Source organism: Penicillium odoratum (assembly GCF_028828045.1).
Source record: "Penicillium odoratum strain IBT 22623 chromosome Unknown utg000006l_segment0_segment0, whole genome shotgun sequence".
In the NCBI taxonomy this organism is placed as follows: domain Eukaryota; kingdom Fungi; phylum Ascomycota; class Eurotiomycetes; order Eurotiales; family Aspergillaceae; genus Penicillium; species Penicillium odoratum.
Genome location: NW_026643148.1, coordinates 1,469,543 through 1,490,452, shown reverse-complemented (window position 1 = coordinate 1,490,452; position 20,910 = coordinate 1,469,543). Strand labels below are relative to the sequence as shown.

Genomic DNA, 20,910 nt, shown 5'->3' with positions numbered 1-20,910 from the left:
TCAAGATAAATCTGGTATCCACTATCTTAACACAGGCCGCTCCCAATATTGGCGTTAAACAGTGTGTGTTCTCGGCCAATTCAATTTCGGGGCGCATATACTTCCGAATTGATGTACGTTTCTGCGAAGAATAATGATTGTGCCATTGTTGCATTCAGCTTCAGTAGCCCTCTTAGACGTGGTAAAAGACTCACTCTCTATCATGTCACGAATGAAATCAAGCTTTGAAGTTAGAAGCCTTGGAGTCATGTTTATGGGCGATTCGATTCGTCAAAATTCGCGAACTTCGAACAGTTTCGCGAACAAATGTCTAGTATTCGATTAGTGGCTCCGCTCGTGCTGCCAGCCATAACCTCAAAAACCGTGACCGCTCGTCCATTGGCTTAGCACATAGAAGGGCATTATTCGTACGATTCACAACATGTACGTATTCAGAGCTATAGATGTATTAAATCAGGTAAAAATCTTAACCTTGTATGTGCCAAAAGAACCCATAGCTATATAGTTATTCACACTTCCAATATAGACCTCAAAGTAACCCGCGAGCGGCCCTTAGAGGGTTGCCCGCGGATTATTAGAGGGCTAACAAACATAATAAATACTATAAATACTTTGAGAGACCTATTTTCATATAAAATATACGATTTTAAGCTATATTTTCAGGTATTTAATTCTTAGTGACTTTAATTAGGGTTGCAATTGCCGATTACTTCACTATGACCTTAAACATCTTCAGCATGCCTACTGAGCCCTCGCTTATAGCGAAAACATTTCAATCTACAAATTATGCAATTAGCAGTGTGGCCGGAAAATGGCGGGGAAGTTGCTGTGTTACAGCTTCGAGTCAAGTGTCTACCCTTTGAAAGTACTAGTGCTACTCTATAGCTACTGTATATTGTAGGGATCCACTTAGTTCTATACTATTCCTGATACGGACTAGCATAAATAAACAATCCATTGGATCAACTATATCACTGATCTAGTTCAGACCGTACAAAATGATGTGGAATCGAGTTGATCCATGTACGTATGAATGTTTCTTAAAATGGGTTCAGTGCCAAGATACTTTCTCGACAAATTCATTTGACAGCGGGGGAAAGGATCCAGTCAAATCGCTTTGAGTGCTATTAGCGCGCTCGCCATGCCGAGGAATGCATCTTCTATCTCGCGCCATCAACACTAGAGATAACAAATGTCTACCCCCGCACCCAATGAGCACCACCATTCTATTACAGATAAGCCATGGCCTCCCCTCTCAAATGACATTGGTTGTCTGTTTGCTGCAAATTCGATAATATCAGGAACATTTTAATGTTACTTCCTGTTCTCGGATCCAACGTCCAAATGTCTGAGCTTGAACAGAATACCTCTTCCCCAACCCCCAGGGATGAGAAAATCAACCACTTCATTGTTGATGAATCGCCCGTCCCTGGAAAATCCGATGTTCATCGCGTAAATCGCAATGCCGATCCTCTTCCCGAATCTGGAGATTATATCCCTGGCTATGATGCGGACCTCATGCGAGCGCGTGCTGCACTGAGCTCTGAGGAGGAAAAGAAACTTCTGAGACGAATTGATTGGCATCTAATTCCACTGTTGGCATTCATGTATATGCTGAAAAGTGTGGACTTTTCAAATGTAAGCACTCAGACGACGTTTATTGTGATTGATCAGTGCTGATAGTAAATAGCTTTCTTATGCCTTGACAATGGACAAGGGGACGCCCAACAATATTTTGACTGAACTTGGAATGACTAGTAATCAATACAACCTGGTGACCGCCATGTACTATGTGAGTTCTATTCCGCGCAGGTCCACATATTGACACTGACGTTGCGTAGATCCCATACATTCTTGCTGAGGCCCCGTCAAACCTTCTACTAAAGGGTGTACGCCCCTCTGTATGGCAGGCTCGAATTCAAGTCTCTTGGGGTATCGTCCTCTGCTGCCATGCAGCTGTGGTGAACAGACAAGGTCTATACACCGTTCGGTTCTTCCTCGGTCTTTTCGAGGCAGGCTTATGGCCGGGCATGCTTGTGCACCTATGTTACTGGTACCGACCGGATGAGATTGCCCCTCGAGTTGTTCTTGTGACACTTCTTGGGTGCTTCAGTACTGTTATTAGTGGTTTACTCGCATTCGCCTACAATGGAGTCACCACGGCTGGCTTGTCAGGATGGAAATGGTATGTCAGATCTTTATACTTGAACAAAAAGCCTATGCTGATGTCTTGAAGGCTCATTCTGACAGAAGGCATTATCACGGTTGTATTGGGCTTCCTCACGTATTTCTTTTTACCAGATTGTAAGTCACATGCCCATCTCTCCGTTGATCTCTGCTGAACGGTAAATAGTCCCTTCATCTGCAAAATGGCTTTCAGAAAAGGAACAAGCCTTTATACAAGCTCGTCTACCTCGAAACTCCCCTCGGGCATCTGAAGCAAACTTTGACATGCAAGAGCTCATCACAACATTGAAAAACAAGAGAGTCTGGCTGTTTCTACTCTGCTGGGCCTTCTTCACAATTGGAACTACGGGACTTACCTTCTACCAGCCAACCGTTATATCAAATCTTGGCTTCACGTACGTCGAGTCCTCTCAAACACAAAAAAGGCAAGCATACTTACAGATTTACAGATCCAGGGGTGAAGCACTCCTACTGAACATCCCATCAGCCGTATTCGCATGCATGCTAACGGTCGGATTTGGTATTTTCGCCGATACCGGCCGGATCCCCCAACCCGCAATCCCACTGGGATTCATGATCGTCATCGAAGCGTGCTATGGTGTGCTCTATGCATTTCCCAATAACGGCGGGGTGTATGCAGCAACAATCATAGCGGGGGGTTTTTCAACTGCATGGTTAGTCTCAAATATTCTTTCTCGTGGTATACACTAACAAACAAAGGTACACGATGATGTGGCCTTGGCGTGTGCAGACCACCGAAGGCGCAACGGGCTCGGCGTTTGCAATCGCATTTGCGAATAGCTATGGTCAGATCGGAGGGGCGGTAGGCTCCCAGCTGTTCAATTCGCGGTATGCGCCACATTATACCACCTCTTTTGGAATTGCGATGGGCTTTGTTGGGATGGCTATAATTATGAATGTCATCACCTGGGGATTTACTTGGAAGGTTGATGTTGATACGCGGAGGATAAAGAGGACTCGTATTGCGGCGGCGAAGGAGAATCAAGCGGTGTTGGATGATGTTGATATTCATCGGGATGAGAAGGGGAACTAAGAGTAGATTAGTATGAAGTGATCAGAATTGACACGTTTGGGATGTCTCCTCCCGCCAGTGAGGCTAGGAAAGTGGATATGGATGTTATCAATGCCCAGTCCACATAGTAGGACAAGACGCCATTGCGGGGGAAGATAACCTGATAAATCAATCAGCCCCCTCACCTCCCCTTGCATAAAAAAAGCCTTTTTCCCCATCTCAGCCCCTGGCAGAAACAGAAACCCGACGATAATGAAGAGTTCGTATTTACGGAGCCTCGCTCTCCTAGCCGGCGTGACCAATGCCTTGGAATCCCAACAACCCCTGGGAGAGCAACCAACAACCAAGCTCGACCAGATAATAACCTCCTCGCCACTCCTCTCATTCCACAGAGACATCGTACAAATCCCATCTATCAGCGGAAACGAAAAAGCCGTCGGAGAATTCATCATCAACTTCCTAACCGCACACAACCTAACAGTCGAAAAACAAATCGTCACTCCCGGAACCGAAACAGAAAATGAAAGATTCAATATCTACGCCTACGTGGGGGGCAACCGCTTGCCAGATGTCCTATTGACCAGCCACATCGACACAGTCCCCCCATTCATCGAGTACTCTCTTCACGCGCCTGCGTCAGCCTTTACGCGAGAGGACCTCACCATCGCCGGACGCGGCACGGTAGACGCAAAAGCAAGCGTGGCATCAATAGTGTTTGCAGCACTAGAAACGCTCCAAGAAAATCGCACTGCATCGCTCGGGCTCTTATTCGATGTCGGCGAAGAGAAGTCCGGCGTAGGAATGAAACATTTCTCGGATTCAGAGCTTAATCCCGATCCAGCAACCTATCGGGCGATCATCTTCGGAGAGCCGACGGAGTTGAGCCTCGTTGCTGGACATAAGGGGACTCTTGGCTTTAAGATTGTGTCTAGAGGCAAGGCTGCGCACTCTGGGTATCCTGAGCTGGGCAAGAGTGCTATTTCGGCGATTTTGCCTGTGCTGCAGTATCTTGACGGTTTGCAAGATCTGGAACCTGACGAGGGCGGGCTTCTTCGGAGTGAGATGTTTAATCGTTCGACGTTGAATATTGGTGTCGTTAGTGGCGGGCAGGCGGCGAATGTGGTTCCGGCGTATGCTGAGGCGGCCGTTTCTGTTCGGCTTGCGGCTGGGACGCCGGATGATACTCGGGAGATTATTCAGAGAGCTGTGGATTCGGTAAGTGGAGGCGATGGTGGTGTTGTTGTTGACTTTGGAGATAGGGCGGTGGGTGCACCGCCTCAGTATCTTGATGCTGACGTTGATGGGTTTGATGTTATTACTGTGAACTATGGGACTGATGTTCCGTCTTTGAAGATTCATAATGGGGCTACCAAGGTGAAGAGGTATTTGTATGGACCTGGAACTATTCATGTTGCTCATGGGGATGATGAGGCTATTACTGTCCGTGAGCTGGAACAAGCTGTGCAGGGGTATAAACGACTGATTTCTGCGGCTTTGTAGAAAGGATCGGTGCAGGTATCCTAGAAGCAGAGGGTCAATTGGTAGCAAGGATAGAGAAATATACGATTGGCTGCCCGGAATGTTCTATGAATCATGCAAATTGATTCTTCAGCCTAGGGGGCAGACGGTAAAAAGAATAAAAAGAAGTCAAGTCCATAGACAAGTGAAATGTAAATAAATATAAGAAAAAGACAAAAAGAAATGAAATATGCTCCCACGCCGGGAATTGAACCCGGGCCGGCCCGGTGAAAGCGGGCAATCCTAACCACTAGACCACATGGGATGGATATAGAAGATAAGATAAGAATCTGAGTCGTAAACGAGTCAAGTAAACAGTATAAGCGACTATAGGTAGAACCATTGGTTGTTCTATGCGCTGAAAGCCTCTAATGAACAAGCCATTACTGGTGACATCTACAAACATTTGAAAATTGATATTGTAGGCACTGAATTCGGAGCCATATACAAGTTCCCGCATGCGCGTTACTTTTACAAGAGTAATTTGGGGAATAGTTCAGGGAAACAAATGAAATCGAACTTTGGCTCGGGGTATCTACAAATGATTGCACATATGTGACAAGAATAAAGTAACAAACCAATCGAAAGTCAAACAAGAACTCGCTAAAAGAGAAGAAAGATGGCCAGAAGCATGCTCACGCCATTTCTGGCACAGCCTTCCGACTCTCCGCCATCCCAGACTCCTTCCTCCTAGTCCCCAACCCAGTTAACTTCTTCAGTAACTCCGACGCCCGTTTCCGCCGATGTCTCGCAGGAGCATCAGGCATAATATCGTAAAAAGTCAAAGTATTCCCAACAGCATCAGGCGAATGACCACTCTCGGTCCAAACGGGGTAGGAGAAATCGCTCGCATGTTTCTCAGGATCAATGGAGAGATTGTTCATGGAGAGACCACGATAAATACCCGATTCCCGACTTTCATGAGCGTCGAGCCCGTCCCATTTTGCTTTAGCAGCTGGTTTCTGTCGAGTACTGTAGAAGCGACGGGGCGCGGGACCGGAATCAACGGCCGTGTTGGGAGCGGATGTCAAAAAGTTGCGTGTCGGTTGCGCTGTGGTGTTCCAGTTGTGGAGATCCAGACTTGCGCGTAGCCAGTTAATGCCTTCTGCGCCTAAGAAGGCATCTGATTCGGGGAAGTCGGAGGATTCGACGATCTGCGTAGTATCACGTTCCCAATGTGTTTCGAATTGTGGTGGGCTGTATGGGAAGAAGCCTGGGCTTGAAGAGCGAGATCGAGATCTGGAGCGAGGGGATGTAGTGTAGGTTAAGATGCTACGGCCACGGGGACGACCTCTTTCGAATTCCTCTTCTTCTGGCGGTGGGCTTGACAATCGTCGGCCGTAGAAACGACTTCCTCCTGAAGCGCTTATGGCGGAGAAGCTGTTGTGGTATGTCTTGGCGGATTTGGTTGTATCACTGAATCGGAAATCGCATTCTGGGTTTGGGACGTTGTTGTCGATTGCGACGGGGGATAGTGAGAGCTGGGTCATGTCTTGGATCATTGGTGTTTCATGTGAAGCTTGGACCAGGCTATCTTGTTGGGCTGGCCAGATTGGGAGTCCGCGTTCGATGCTTTCGACTAGTAGACTACACGCATGCTTCATGTCGTCCTCCAGATCCTCTGCGATAAGTTGTCGGTCGATTAATAGTTCCGCGGGAGTGAAATAGCCCGGTTCGTCTGTGAAATGGTAATATCGGGTTGGGTCTGTGTCTGACAGAAGTTCAGGGTGAGACGAGACTGGGGTGGTGGCTGAGCGGGAGCGGCTGCTGGAGGTGCTAGGTGTTGGTGTGGGGGAGTTCATTGTTGCTGCACGGCCTCGTTGGTTCCGGGTGAATAATTGGCGCATTTGCGAAGCTTTATGAGAGAGCTTGCGCTCCATTGTATTGTTGTTTTTGTAGGAAGCGTTGGGTTGGGCTGAGGGAAAGGTTGGAAAGGAAAACAATCGACTGCGTGGCAAAGGGGAACCGGATCCGAAGTCAGATCCGGACAAATTCGATTGGATTGAATCGGAGACAGAATTAGTGTTGGCGGTACAACGAGGCTTGGTATGCTGGGGAGATTCCAGGGATGCCGGATAAAGTAACTTGGGTAAAACAGTCTCAGAGCACGAGCTTTTTTGGGGGAAACTTCTTTATTATACTTTATGATACAGGGAAGCTTTACGGAGTACTATATTTCATTTTCTTCATTTCAAAGTGGAGCATTAGCTTAGCGCTCTTAAAATGTGATTCATAGGATTCGTACGGAGTACGCAGTACATTAAAGTGGAGTCGGAAACGGCTAAGGCTGGATACCGTACCGAATTAGATTGTCTGATAACCATCCCCAATGCGGTACGATCAACGGGGAAGAAAAGCATTGGGTTCAGTCCAGACCAGACACTAGTGAAGGGCGTCCGTCTTGGCGTTGATTGTCAAACCCTTTTAGAAAGAGATAGCGAAGAAAATTGATTATGTACGTACTACATATGAAAGCGATAAAGACTTTCCAACCTGAATACGGAGTAATCCGAAATCCAAGCCTTTTCCCCGTGACTTGAGGTTACTACAGAGTACTACTGTGAATTTATATTACAGGGTCCGGGATCCACTGACGTTTGAGTCAGAAATGAAAGTGGATTCAATTACGATTCAAGGAAATTATCATAGCTCTAATGACATCGTCGAAGTAATTAACCTGAATAGTGTCACAACTGGCGCTATAAAAATTTTCATGTTCTCCATTTAAACAAACGATTTCCTTGGTTGAGCCACTTTTCAGCCGCGGGGTGTCCACCCTCTCGGTATCGCCGCCCCATCGGCCTGAATTTCCTCGATGTTTTGTGTGATTGTGATTCGCGTACCAACGAATTCCGTAATCTTGGAACAGGTCCATTGTCCTGACTCACTAGCTCAGCATATAGGACGCCATCCTGCATGGGACGCTCGCGCTGGTGGCTCGAGTGGTCTCAGGGTTGTATTGGTTTTGGTTATCTAGAGCAAGGATTGGTTAGGTTTTGGGTGAGAGATATGGTGGCGTGGGCTTATCGCACAGAACCCTTCAGACCCTGAGAAACCGTCAGGGATTGCTTATCGTGACCAAATACAGTAAAGAGTCTTGCAACCATACACTGATCTTACGAAGAAAATGAAAAAAAAAAAAATAGAAAATAAAATAAAACCTCCCGAAAAAGGGGCTTCTATACAAGGAATCTATTTTTCCATTATCTAAAGGCGACTTGGTCGCGAACCACTAATCGGTTCTGAAATTTTAAGTGACCCATCAACCTCGGGAAGGAACTTTCGAAGTGACCCTAAGGATGGATCTGATGGAGAGCAGTTGGATGCTTCTTGTGCAGTCTTCTCTACATGGTTCTGGCCAAGTGAGATTCGAGAGAGGCAGTTGGATGCTCATCTCCCTGACTAGCGAAACGGATAAAAGAACGGCAACCTCTACTTCCCCTAGTGCACCATGACTGCTGTCCAACGACTTCACTCGATGCCTCGAGTACTGTCAACTGAGACCGGGCGGGAATCCGTGGACAGGAGCATGGGGTGGCTGCAGAATATACTGCGCCGGTACGGTCTTCAGCTGGAGAGAGATTACCATGCGGTAATGTCCTCCACCTCAGCCTCACCGAATTTGCTGCTCTTGGTGAGCTTGGTGACGCTCGCGACGGCAGCCGCACCCTCCGCACTGGTGTGGGCCATGATATCGGGCAGAACCTCATGGAAGAACTCCACGATATGACGGTTGACCTGCTCGAACTGCAAGAGGAAGGCATCGTGGCCCTCCGGGCTGTCGATGCGTTTGAGGCGAGAATCCGGAATTCCCGCCGCAACCTCCTGTTGCTCAGCAAATGTGAACAGGCCGTCAGATTCAATACCCAGTACCAAAGCAGGCTGCTCAATCTGCGACAGTGCCTCAAGAACACGGTTCTCTGACTCTGCGCTGGCACGGTGGCGGGACACATCGTGAGTGTCGAGTTTTCGAGTCATAGCAATGTAGCAATTGGCATCAAACCGCTTGACAAACTTATCTCCCTGGTAGCGCAAGTAAGACTGCGCGGAGAAGTAAGTGGGTGGGCGTGGGCGACCAGTAGCATCGGTCTTGACCGGAGTCTCCGGGGAGAAAGTTTTAGTGCCCGAGAACTGAGGGTCCATGAACTGAACCTCCGTCTGGGTCTGTGGGACTGGCGAGTTCTGCCGGCTGTTAGAACGGGATGTCGGACCGGTCCGGTGTCCATCATTGTGGATGGCCCAGTGCTCGTTAGGAGGGGTGGGTAGCTTTTCACCGCCGTTAATGTTCACCCGCTTGGATGGGTCCGGCACGTTACGACCAAAGCGCGACTCGAAAGAGTCACGGCTACGGTATGTGAGGAGTGCCGACATGCGGGCTGCTCCAAGGCCGGTGGCAGGGGGATCCTCAAAGGTATAATATCCATCATCATACTTGGGGTCAGAGTAGATACTCTGTCTTTGGGCTTCACCCCAGCTAATGCACCACGCCGAATGGCGTGCGGAAGTCGCAATTGGCACAATAGCCCGGACATAATCCTTGCCAAAGAAGGCATATTCCAGGGTGAGCATACCACCCATGGAACCTCCGACAACGGCGGCAATCTGCTTGATACCCAAGTCGTCCAGGACGATCTTGTGAATACTGACCACGCCTGTTAGAATTTTTCATATCACGTGCAGGAATACAACTTACTTCACGTCATCGCGAACAGTGGTCAAGGGGAACTCTGGTCCATAGTAACCATTCTCAGGCTTACCATCCTTATATGTGACAGCGCTGGCGCTTCCATATGGACTGCCCAAGCTGTTCAGACAGATGACAAAGAACCGTGACACATCGAATGCTTGACCAGGGCCACCCAGAAGAGGGCCCCACCAATCGGCGACATCGGCACTGCCGCTCAATGCGTGACAGATGACCAGAGCATTGTCACCCTTGGAGTTCAAAACACCGCGTGTAGTGTATGCAACAGGGACATTGTACAGGGTAACACCAGACTCGAGTGTGAAAGATGGGATGATGGCAATGTTTTGCTCATCAATCAAGGAGGCGTAGGGGTTCTCCGGCTGCGCATCGACTCTCTCTACGGGATTTAGTAGCCGTTTAGTCAATAAGGGATAGGAATAGACTGACGGAGTCGCTCCACAGGAGCAGTGTTTGTTGCAGAGGCCATATTGAAAATAACAATCAATAGCAACAGATGTATGAAGAATTGAGAAGAAGAAAGGGGAGGGTTTCCCGACTTTGCCGTAGAAAAGTTCCATTTGGTCCCGCCTGAATGAGTCAGGAACCCCGCGCTCGCATCCACCCAATCACAATAAAGGCGGTGAGAGTTCCCACAGTGCGGTCGAATTTCCAAAAATTCAAAATTCAATTCTTCTCTTTCATACACAACACTCACCACCAACCCAACACCACCCCAAACCCTCAAAATGGTCAAGAACAAGAAGTCCGGAGAGACCCTCTCCTCCCGCCTTGCCCTCGTCATGAAGTCCGGCAAGGGTGAGTTTCTATCGTTCTCCAGGGTTGCCTACGGTCGCTAACGATTTTCCAGTCACCATGGGTGCCAAGTCCTCCATGAAGACCCTCCGCTCTGGAAAGGCCAAGCTGATCCTGATCGCTGGTAACTGCCCTCCCCTGCGCAAGTCCGAGCTCGAGTACTACGCCATGCTCGCCAAGGTCCCCGTCCACCACTTCAACGGCAACAACGTACGTTTACCCTACCCAAGTCGGCTCTCGCCGCAGCTGCCCAGCAGCTTTACTACTCTGAGAAGAAGTCGGGAATGCCACTTCGGAGAGTGAAGTTGCTCAGCGATGGGATCTCTATGAGACCCGGAGAGCGCATTGACTAACCCTCTAAATAGATTGAGCTCGGTACCGCCTGCGGTAAGCTCTTCCGTTGCTCCACCATGACCATCCTGGATGCTGGTGACTCCGACATCCTTACCCGTGAGGTTTAAATGCAGCAGCATTTGTCAAAAGTACAAAAAACTGAACATTGAATGATTGACGACATCTGGGTCTGGATGTTCCAGCCCCTCCCAGAATGCTGCTAGCACCCAGTAATTGGGTCGGTGTATTTGGGTCAAAAGTGGGAATAGGCGTTGTGTACCATAGTCATACCCTCAATCTATCAAGTTTACTTGTATCCGCTCTCCGTAATCCATGATGGCCAATCCGGGTCCTACAATCTTGAATAAACTAGCTGTACGATGGTCTTACAAGTATGCAGTCTTTCTGAACAGAAAGTAGTCTATCGATCTCACGATACATTCGATTTGACAGACAACATGGGATAATTGGAGGTCCGGGAATTTGGAGACCTGGCCACATGTTTCGAGCAATCTGTTCCATCATAGCCCAATATCTCGGTATGGATGTCGAGAGTACCAGGAGTGTGATCACCACTCCACCTTGGCTGTATATGAAGATCTTCATAGTGAGACCTTTGGATCTCCTCAATAGTGGCAGGACTCGAGTTGATAACAGCAACAAGATTGTTCAGCACCGTAAACTCCATTTTCAGCTTGATGCTATAAACTAGAGGTTTATAAGAAGTCTGAATATCAAAGTAGTCAGCATACTCAAGCGCCAAAAGCGACGCATCGAGCAAGATAGCAACAGCGTTGATCAGAACAAGGTTCAAAATCACTCTCTTGCCTCGCGGTCCTTTGAGAGTCAAAACAGGTCGAAGTCCTGTTACAGTCTCCCAGATATATATAGCACTGATGAGAGTCTCCTGCAGCGAGAATCCTGTCAATTGAATACGTTCGTAAATATTGAACGGCGTAACAAAACTCTCAACACCATGGTTGCCTCCGAGAAATAGAATTGTCGTGGGAATATGCAAAGCACAAGCATTGAAGATAATCATGTACAGCACGTAGCGAAAATATTCAAAGTGACTCGACACCAGATGAAGTCGCGAGTATAGTACCACCATTTAGAGTGGGCACACGTACAGGCCATATTTCACATTCCTCGAAAGGCAAAGACCACATGGTCTCCCTGCCGAGTATTTTGCGAGGACAATCTGCAGGTGGCTGGGTAATATGAGGTTGTGGTAACGTAGTAAGTTTATGTCACTGAAATTAGATGGATCAGATGACTTCGCATTTCCATATGTGATCAGAAGAGCTGTAGAATTAGTTTGATGCACCGTGGGAATGAATGACAAAACAAACAGCTGCTATTTTCAACTGACCACATCTGTGGAACATGCAAGTACTGTGAAGGGTTTTCTTGGGTGCGAAATATAACTTGTTCCATTTCTCGCTCTGTCGTGGATGACAAGCCGTGGTATTGTAGTAATGTTGACATGGGATGCAAATCTGCTTCGATGGATGGAGCATTGGATAAAGGATCACGACAGAAGCATGGAACAGAAAGCCATGATACGGTGCCGTAACCAGTTGTTTGACGTAAGAAAGTTCCGGTTAGATGACCAGGTTTCATGCTTCGTGTCGCTGTACCAGGATGGGACTCTTCAAAATCATTCTCCACCCTCCCAAGAATGACTTTGAGTGCCTTCCGTTCTCTTTGTGTCAGATTGGGTAGCGTGGTTGCAATTAACTGTAGGGTATTTCAGTGAGTGTGTATGGTTTTCTTCCAGATTAGCATCGCCATACTTTCAAGTCGCTGAACTTCATATTTGATCTTTCTATATGTCTAATGAGGTTAACAGAGACTCGCCTTCTCTTGTAGGAATATATCTTACATCCATCGAAATACCGGTAGAATGTCACCAGTCGGCTGTGTTGTGATCTTCAAACTTGCTTCAAGTCTTCCCCAAGATACAGACTTATGAACGTGATAGACAGTTGAATCTGGTGGGAAAGAATAAATAACTTCGAGCGTCACGTTCTGAACTTCATTTGGATCCGCATGAGCAGGCTCAGCAGGCATCAGTTACGGAAAATGGCTGAATCTGTAAACATCAACGATAATGTCATCTTGTTGATCTTGATCAACTTCAGGAGTTTGCGGGATTTCCAATTGCGTGACAGGATCGACTTTGAAATCGACGACCAATTCATCGGAAGCGTTTGAACCCGGAACCACCACCACACGGACGCTACCTTTCCTCTCCTTGAAGGAATTAGTGATGTTGGTGAGAAGCGACGCTGTATCGAGAACAGGAACGCTGCTCTTGATGTCCCCAGTTTCTGTCAGTATAGTGACTGTTCAAAGTAGAACTTAGCTCGTCTCTCAGGCCCATGGAAGAGAAGAAAATTCAAATAATCAGTCTTACCTGTATCATCTGTTAAGACATCCATAAGACGGATATACGAAGCACTGGACCAATCATGGTCTGAAAGATAGCGCCTGGCGATGGCTTCTGTACGATCGAATTTTGCTCACGCAATGTTCGAGTGAATAGATCTACACCGAGATATTTATACTGGCCTGTCCTGGGATTGATAGATATTTGCATTATATGACACCTCGCACCGTTGAGTGTCACCAAGTCTCCAAGCCGAATATATTGGCAGGGAATTGATGCAAGCCCATCGATGGAATATGGAGGCCACGGAGCCCCTTCTAGGATGTAGGAAGCCATTAATTCGATAAAATAGTGAGCCGTAAAGAGAGATTTATTCGACCCAACAGATGTGAAGTTGTAAGCGGGGTGATCACCTAGTGCGGTATTGTAATTGTGGCGGGTATCCTGTGGCGTGGGGCTAGGCCTTATACAGGTAGTCAAGCCTCAGAACAGGAACAGGTTCACATCAATTCAAACGTCCATCTTGTAAATGAAGATCCAGTAATGTCGGGACAAGTAAATATACCTGGTGTAGTGGGGAGACTCAGTCCCTGGGTCACATCTCGTCTTTGCCATCGAGGGTTCCCCTCTTCACTAGGTAGACTTTCCAGTGAGTATAACTATGTGTCACCCCCACAGTTTGCGGGGAAGTGATCTGCATCACGTTAACTATTTGCATTGTGTGGTTTAAGACTATTCAGACTATAGCCTAAAATCCTTAGTTTCGGGCAAATTTTAGCCTGAATAATCTTGCTCCAGCATAATGCATGACGCAAGGCAGAATTCGAGTATAACCGAAAATCATCCGGTTTGACTGCAGATGTCCTTGCAAGGGTTTATATAAAGGGAGCTACAAGGTCCGGTCAATAATTCCAAGCGCCACCATGCAAAACATCTGGTTGCTTGTTTACTTGGGGTTGAGCTTTGTTGCCGCAGAGACGGGTCTAGATGGCTGGCTGCGATACGCTTCCCTACCTTGCTCCACGCAGTGTCATTCAAGACTACCAGTGGGTATTGTTACCTTGAACTCAACTAAGACAAGCCCTGTATACGTTGCAGGGTCTGAAATACAGAGTGGACTGAAGAGTATTTATAATGCCGACGCTTCAGTCACTCACAACCAATGCAACTCGTCTTCGTCTGTCATCGTTGGCACAGTTGAACAGTATCGCCGGGCCTGTGGCTCACTAGTTGGGATCCCTGAGCTGGCTGAAGATGGATTCTGGCTGAGCACTCGTGGTAAAGAGATTCAAATCCTCGGTCAAAATGAGCGCGGCGCACTATATGGCGCATTTGAGTACCTGTCGATGCTTGCTCAGGGAAACTTCTCACAAGTGGCCTACTCCACCAACCCCGCTGGCCCACTCCGCTGGGTGAATCAATGGGATAATATGGACGGAAGTATTGAACGAGGATACGGAGGCGAATCAATCTTTTTCGAAAACGGAACCATTGTCGACGACTTGACCCGAGTTCACCAGTATGCTCGTCTTTTGGCATCGATCCGTATAAATGCGGTCGTGGTCAACAATGTGAATGCCAATGCCACCCTTCTCACTCCTCAAAACATCGATGGACTGGGAAGAATAGCCGAAGTTTTTCGGCCATACGGTGTCAAAATCGGTATATCGTTGAGCTTTGCGGCTCCGCAAACTTTGGGTGGCCTCGGATCTTACGATCCCCAGGATCCAACTGTCATCGGGTGGTGGTCCAACATCACGGACCAAATTTATACACGAGTGCCTGATATGGCTGGATACCTCGTTAAAGCAGACTCGGAAGGCGAGCCAGGGCCCCAGACATATAATCGGACACTGGCAGAGGGTGCCAATCTGTTCGCCAAGGCAATACAGCCCTTCGGGGGTATCGTCATGTTTCGCGCCTTTGTCTACAACCAGCTCAACGAATCCAACTGGAAGGCAGACCGCGCTAAAGCTGCAGTCGAGTTTTTCAAACCTCTCGACGGCAAGTTTGAAGATAACGTGGTGATCCAGATCAAGTATGGACCTATTGATTTTCAAGTCCGTGAGCCGACATCGCCTTTATTCGCCAATCTTTTCAAGACAAATATTGCTATTGAATTGGAGGTTACTCAGGAATACCTTGGACAGCAATCACATCTCGTCTACCTCCCTCCGCTCTGGAAGACTGTCTTAGACTTTGATCTTCGAGTCGATCACGAGCAATCTCTAGTCCGTGACATTGTGACTGGCAAGCGCTTCAATCGTACCCTCGGCGGATCGGCAGCTGTTGTCAATGTCGGTACCAACAATACATGGCTTGGTAGTCATTTTTCTATGTCGAATTTATATGCCTATGGTCGTCTGGCATGGAATCCTGCCGTAGATGCACAGGATGTTCTGCAAGATTGGATTCGTCTCACATTTGGTTTAGATCGTGCCGTGCTCGATACCATTACCAACATTTCCATGCAATCTTGGCCGGCCTATGAGAATTACAGTGGTAACCTAGGCATCCAGACGCTGACGGACATATTATACACCCACTATGGACCTAACCCTGCCTCACAAGACAATAACGGCTGGGGCCAATGGACTCGTGCAGACTCTACGAGTATCGGTATGGACCGAACGGTACAAAATGGAACAGGGTATGCTGGACAATATTCTGCAGAAGTTGCAGCGAGCTACGAGAGGATCCAGAGCACGCCTGATGATCTTCTGCTATGGTTCCACCATGTGAACTATACCCACCGATTGCACTCGGGCAAGACGGTGATTCAGCATTTCTACGACGCTCACTATAGTGGTGCAGAGTCAACTCAAGGCTTTCTCTATCAGTGGGAATCACTAAATGGAAAGATAGATGATGAGCGCTACAATCATATTCGACGTCGTCTTGACTATCAGACAGGCCATTCTATTGTGTGGAGAGACGCGATCAATGACTTCTACTACAATCTCTCTGGGATACCAGATACTGTTGGACGTGTCGGTCACCATCCCTGGCGGATTGAAGCCGAAGATATGGAGCTGACTGGCTACGAGACCTATAAAGTTAGTCCATTTGAAACTGCCTCGGGTTCTGTGGCGATTGTCACGTCGTCCAATGATACAGTTGGTACGGCCCTGACAACCCTTGACTTTCCCTCGGGGAAGTATGATCTTGCTATCAACTATTATGACCTGTCTGGAGGTCAATCAAGTTGGCAGATCTGTCTTAATGATAGGGAGGTTGGTCAGTGGGTGGGTGATGCGGAGGATCATCTGAGCCACACACCATCTATCTATTTAGATGGACATTCTGCAACACGGATTAAATTTCGAGGAGTGAAAATTGAAAAGGGAGATATACTGAAGATTGTTGGATCACCCAATGGGATTGAACCAGCGCCATTGGACTATATTTCGGTGCTTCCGCAGGGAGTTGTGGATTAATCACCAGCAACTTGAATAGTGAGAACAAGTCTGACTTGGTGACAAAAACCCTTCTGAGGACTTGAAAATTAGCGGTTGCTTTTCAATAGAAATTCGTGGTTCTCGTACTTCTTATAAAACTTGTACTGACAATCTTTTGAGATTCATTTGAGCGTTAATTGCATCATAACTGAGTATATTCCCAGCCAGCTAACCGTGAGAGAACAATAAATTTTGAAAATTGAATTACGTATCGGACCTGATTCACCTCGGGCACGCACGATAGCTTGAAAGTGAACCTGAAATATCTCTATAGTTATAGTGGGGTGAACTGCCCTTTGAACCTTTTCGGTATGACGGAGTGCCAAGACTAAAACGCCGCGCGCGTCCCCGGATTCAAATCCCTTAACTTACTTTTTCACCACATCCAATTCCTCTCATGTCACCTCAAAATGACTGATTACTCCTCATGGAAGGTCGCTGACCTGAAGACCGAGCTGAAGAATCGTGGTATCCCTCAAACTGGCCTGCGCCTCAAGCAACAGATCATCGACAAGCTTGTCGAAGAGGACGGCAAGCCGCAATCAGAGGGAGATGCTGTCACTCCAACTGAACCTGAGCCGGAGCTTCAAGCTGAACCTGAGGTAGAGCCTGAAGCTCAGCAAGCACCTGTCCCAGTGACTGCTCCTCCAGCGCAAGAATCGCAACCTGAACAATCACCCGAAGAACCCAAGCAAGAAGAACCCTCAAGCCAAGAACCCGCGCAACCTACTCCTACACGCGACCAAGAAAAGCTAGAGGACAACGCAACTGCGGATTCCCAAGCGCCCACTGAAGAGCCACTCAAGAAAGAGGAGCCAACCGAAGAGTCAGTCAATGATGATAAGCCACCTGAAGATGTGGAAATGACAGAAGCTGCGGCGCCTGAGGAAAAGGTCGTATCGCAACCAGCTGAGCAAGCTCCCGAAGATTCCGAGCCCAAAGCTGTCGAGCCTTCAGTCCCTTCCCTTCCCCAGACATCCGAAACGAATACTGGATTATCTACCCCTCTCCCCATTGAAGAAGCGCTAGAGGACAAACGCAAGCGCAAACGTCGCAGCCAGAGCCCCGTGCCTACACCGGAAACGATCGCGAACAAGAAAGCCCGAGCCGAGGAAGCTAGCCCCCGCGTTTTGATGGAAGATGGTCAAGAGCCCTCTACTCAAGACCGAGAGACCGTGGAGCCGACCGCAGACCAGAGTGCGCCTGCACCCAAGGGACCTCCGTCTGCGCCGCCAAAGGATGCGCGTTTCCGGGGTCTCTTTGCTCCCACCCGACCAGCGCCCGCTCAAATTTCTCCTCCGACCGAGGACGTTGCAATGGAAGATGCGGAAGTCGAACCAGCCTTACACCCCGCTACTGCTGCTATCTACATTGATGGATTGATGCGCCCAATGCTACCGCCGGTACTCCGCACACACTTGGTTAGTCTCGCTACCGCACCTGGCTCCGAACCCAACCCCAGCGTCATCAAGGACTTCTTCCTCGATGCCATCAAGACCCACTGCTTCGTCAGTTTCTCCGACGTTGCCGCCGCATCGCGAGTCCGCGCTGCCCTGCACAACACTATATGGCCTAAAGAGCGCAACCGCAAGATTCTTCGAGCCGACTTCATCCCTGAAGACCAGGTCCCTGAATGGATTCGTACCGAGGAGGCATCCCACACCCGTGCTGGCCCGCCTGTTCGTTGGGAAGTGCGATACGAGCCTAGTGATGAGGGGATGCGTGCTATCCTTGCGGAAGCCGAGGCGGCACACCCACGCGCAGCACCGCCACGAACACGAGAGGCTGGTTTCAATAGGACTCCGCCTCTGGGTCCACGCGGCAGTGTTGCGCAACCGGATCGCCGGCTGTCAAATGCCCCACCTCCGCCATCATCGCGACCCGGGCAAGGCTTCAAGCCTCTGGATGAGCTTTTTGAATCCACAACTACGAAGCCTAAGCTATATTACCAACGCGTTCCTCGCAAGGTTGCCGACAAGCGCTTAGATCAATTTGATGATTTGTTGAGCAAGGGTTCATTCCCGCGCCGTGGGGGTGACGAGATGCGACGCATCACTTTTGAAGATGATGATTACTTTGTGGATATTGGACCGGAATATGGACCCAAAGCTATGCAACGCCGACAAGGACGGGGAGGACGGCCAGGAGGTGGAGGTGGAGGAGGAGGTCGACGACGTAATTAAGGCAGCAAACCCCAAAATCAAAAGCAGATGATCTGCAGTTGTATGATATCTCATGTATTAGTGAATGACTCCAGTTTCAAATTATCTCCCATGCTAAGTCCAGGACCTGGTATGTCTTTATACTTTTTATACTTGTTCGGAGCCAAAACCAGCCGAAAACCAAAAATAGCCAAGAGATCATCAGGCATCATTCAATCCGATCGGCAAAATCTCGCACGTTTTATGTTTTTTGGGATTCTGGGGTTTAAGCCACAATTCTTCTCCTGCAATCTTATTTTTCTGGACTTTTTGTCTTTCTGTCTTTTCTGGTCGTTTCCCCCCTTGATCTCCCACCCAAGGGAAAAAGGGCAAAACACACAACTCCGCTGTCCTCCGCCATAATCCCCTTTTCAAACAATTAACCCTGTCACTGTCGCAACCCGACACACACCAGCCAGAATGGGCTGGACTGTGTGTAATGCCACCGAGGAGCATGAGAAAAGTATTAACTTGACCCCACTGCGAAAGGAAACCGAATAGCACTGACCTGATTCGCGCCCGAACAGTCTCCGAAACCGACCTCTGGGATGGCGGCCTTACATTTCACGACCTGAGCTTGATCGTCGGAGGTGTATGTGCCTTTTTTGCATGCATCATATCCATCTTCCTCATCATGACACATGCCAGACATTACAGTAAAGCTATTGAGCAGCGCCAGTAAGTCACTTGGAACCCTGTCCGGGCGCGATGGTATGTCTTTACTGACGCGCTTTCTCTGTTGTACAGTATTATCCGAATCCTATGGATGGTTCCTATATACTCCATCGTCGCGTGGCTCAGCATTCTCTTCTATAACGATTCCGTTTATTTTGAGGTCATGGGTGATTGTTACGAAGCCTTCGCCATTGCCTCTTTCTTCTCTCTCATGTGTTCCTACATCGCGCCCGACCTACACAGCCAGAAGGATTATTTCCGGGGTATCCAACCGAAGCCGTGGGTATGGCCGTTGAATTGGTTTCAGAAGTGGGCATTCTGCGGCGCAAAGCGTGGGGCTTGGCGGAATCCGCGCAGCGGGTTGACATGGTTCAATGTAAGTTTTGCGATATTGGAGACTGGTTCGGTGCTGGATCTGATACTAATGGGGAAATTGCTTAGGTTATTTGGGCTGGTGTCTTTCAGTACTGCCTGATGCGCGTATTGATGACCATTGTCGCAGTCGCGACTCAAGCTACTGGCAGATATTGTGAAGAGAGCCTCAGTCCTGCTTTCGCATATATCTGGGTTCTCGTCATTGAATCCGTTAGTGTCAGTATTGCGATGTACTGCCTGATCCAATTCTACATTCAAATCAAAGATGATATCAAGCAGCACAACCCCTTCTTAAAAATCGTCTCGATCAAGTTGGTCATCTTCCTTTCTTTCTGGCAATCGGTATGTGTATCCAACCCCTGAACTTTTGACATTCGTCTGATTTTCTTTATCTGTAGTCAGCTATCAGTTTACTCATGTCCAGTGGCGCCGTAAAGGCGTCGAAGACGATGAGCTACATAGATCTGAAGTACAGTCTACCAGAGCTGTTGATTAACATTGAAATGTTCATCTTCTCCATCTTGCACTTGTGGGCTTTCCCCAAGAAACCCTATGTCATCACCAATCAGGGAGCCGAGGTGACCGATTTCTACGGCGCTGGCAAGGGATCCTATGAAGGAGGACGATGGGGTTTCAAGGCCCTGGCCGACGCAATGAATCCATTGGACCTAGTGAAAGCCGTCGGACGCAGTGCACGCTGGCTGTTCGTTGGGCGCAAAACTCGCACACTGGACCCAAGTTACCACCAATCCTCGACCTCGAACGACGCCATCGGTTTGCAGCCCTCGGAATCAGGGATCGCCCAACAAGGAACAGCCTATCAGGGCTCCACAGCCATGACTGGCCGGGCAGGCCACTACGGTAGTTCGCCAGACGAGGAAGGAGCCGTGCTTCTCGCTCACGCCCAAGCAAATCCAGAGGTCGCCCCTCTGGGTACTTCTCCCTATGCGTCAGACGCCGAGGAGTACCTAGCGGGACACTCAGGAAGCCGTTACTATGGCCAAGGGAGCTCCCCTTCGCCATATTTCCCTCCTGAGATCCCCGACACTGCTTATCACAGCTCCCCTTATGACCCCAATCCCGCAATGTCCAACCCTTATGCAACCCCCAATCCTTACGCCGCCCCACATCCTTATCCAGTCGATGGCCCACTTCGTGAGCAGGTTCCCATGCCTATCCCGGATCCATATCGACCTCCACCACCATACCCGGAAAGTCATCATGAACGATGATCTACG

At 48.6% G+C, this 20,910-nt stretch overlaps 10 protein-coding genes across 10 annotated transcripts; 6 read left to right on the top strand and 4 right to left on the bottom strand.

Annotated features, from left to right (window-relative positions):
• Positions 1–1,344: 1,344 nt before the first annotated feature.
• On the top strand, positions 1,345–3,241 carry N7520_009009 (pantothenate transporter; the record flags this gene model as incomplete). The annotated part of the gene is made up of 7 exons (XM_057142943.1): positions 1,345–1,638; positions 1,691–1,792; positions 1,842–2,185; positions 2,237–2,304; positions 2,354–2,582; positions 2,637–2,819; positions 2,908–3,241. The coding sequence occupies 7 exons, from the start codon at positions 1,345–1,347 to the stop codon at positions 3,239–3,241; spliced, it is 1,554 nt and encodes a 517-aa protein (XP_056992231.1).
• A 231-nt stretch (positions 3,242–3,472) lies between these two features.
• Positions 3,473–4,720, top strand: N7520_009008 (M20 family metallopeptidase; the record flags this gene model as incomplete). Its single annotated transcript, XM_057142942.1, has 1 exon — positions 3,473–4,720. The coding sequence occupies one exon, from the start codon at positions 3,473–3,475 to the stop codon at positions 4,718–4,720; it is 1,248 nt and encodes a 415-aa protein (XP_056992230.1).
• A 653-nt stretch (positions 4,721–5,373) lies between these two features.
• N7520_009007 (uncharacterized protein) lies at positions 5,374–6,618 on the bottom strand (the record flags this gene model as incomplete). The annotated part of the gene is made up of 1 exon (XM_057142941.1): positions 5,374–6,618. One exon carries the CDS (start codon positions 6,616–6,618, stop codon positions 5,374–5,376), a length of 1,245 nt encoding a protein of 414 aa, XP_056992229.1.
• A 1,702-nt stretch (positions 6,619–8,320) lies between these two features.
• met2 (homoserine O-acetyltransferase) lies at positions 8,321–9,912 on the bottom strand (the record flags this gene model as incomplete). The annotated part of the gene is made up of 3 exons (XM_057142940.1): positions 8,321–9,380; positions 9,432–9,822; positions 9,873–9,912. 3 exons carry the CDS (start codon positions 9,910–9,912, stop codon positions 8,321–8,323), a joined length of 1,491 nt encoding a protein of 496 aa, XP_056992228.1.
• Positions 9,913–10,171: 259 nt separating this feature from the next.
• On the top strand, positions 10,172–10,699 carry N7520_009005 (60S ribosomal protein eL30; the record flags this gene model as incomplete). The annotated part of the gene is made up of 3 exons (XM_057142939.1): positions 10,172–10,241; positions 10,294–10,448; positions 10,604–10,699. 3 exons carry the CDS (start codon positions 10,172–10,174, stop codon positions 10,697–10,699), a joined length of 321 nt encoding a protein of 106 aa, XP_056992227.1.
• Positions 10,700–11,001: 302 nt separating this feature from the next.
• On the bottom strand, positions 11,002–11,682 carry N7520_009004 (uncharacterized protein; the record flags this gene model as incomplete). The annotated part of the gene is made up of 1 exon (XM_057142938.1): positions 11,002–11,682. One exon carries the CDS (start codon positions 11,680–11,682, stop codon positions 11,002–11,004), a length of 681 nt encoding a protein of 226 aa, XP_056992226.1.
• A 965-nt stretch (positions 11,683–12,647) lies between these two features.
• On the bottom strand, positions 12,648–13,015 carry N7520_009003 (Nucleic acid-binding OB-fold; the record flags this gene model as incomplete). Its single annotated transcript, XM_057142937.1, has 2 exons — positions 12,648–12,919; positions 12,991–13,015. The coding sequence occupies 2 exons, from the start codon at positions 13,013–13,015 to the stop codon at positions 12,648–12,650; spliced, it is 297 nt and encodes a 98-aa protein (XP_056992225.1).
• An 871-nt stretch (positions 13,016–13,886) lies between these two features.
• Positions 13,887–16,400, top strand: aguA (alpha-glucuronidase; the record flags this gene model as incomplete). The annotated part of the gene is made up of 1 exon (XM_057142936.1): positions 13,887–16,400. The coding sequence occupies one exon, from the start codon at positions 13,887–13,889 to the stop codon at positions 16,398–16,400; it is 2,514 nt and encodes an 837-aa protein (XP_056992224.1).
• A 431-nt stretch (positions 16,401–16,831) lies between these two features.
• On the top strand, positions 16,832–18,604 carry N7520_009001 (SAP domain protein; the record flags this gene model as incomplete). The annotated part of the gene is made up of 1 exon (XM_057142935.1): positions 16,832–18,604. One exon carries the CDS (start codon positions 16,832–16,834, stop codon positions 18,602–18,604), a length of 1,773 nt encoding a protein of 590 aa, XP_056992223.1.
• A 438-nt stretch (positions 18,605–19,042) lies between these two features.
• Positions 19,043–20,904, top strand: N7520_009000 (OSTA/TMEM184 family protein; the record flags this gene model as incomplete). Its single annotated transcript, XM_057142934.1, has 5 exons — positions 19,043–19,085; positions 19,150–19,300; positions 19,370–19,673; positions 19,739–20,014; positions 20,071–20,904. 5 exons carry the CDS (start codon positions 19,043–19,045, stop codon positions 20,902–20,904), a joined length of 1,608 nt encoding a protein of 535 aa, XP_056992222.1.
• Positions 20,905–20,910: the final 6 nt, after the last annotated feature.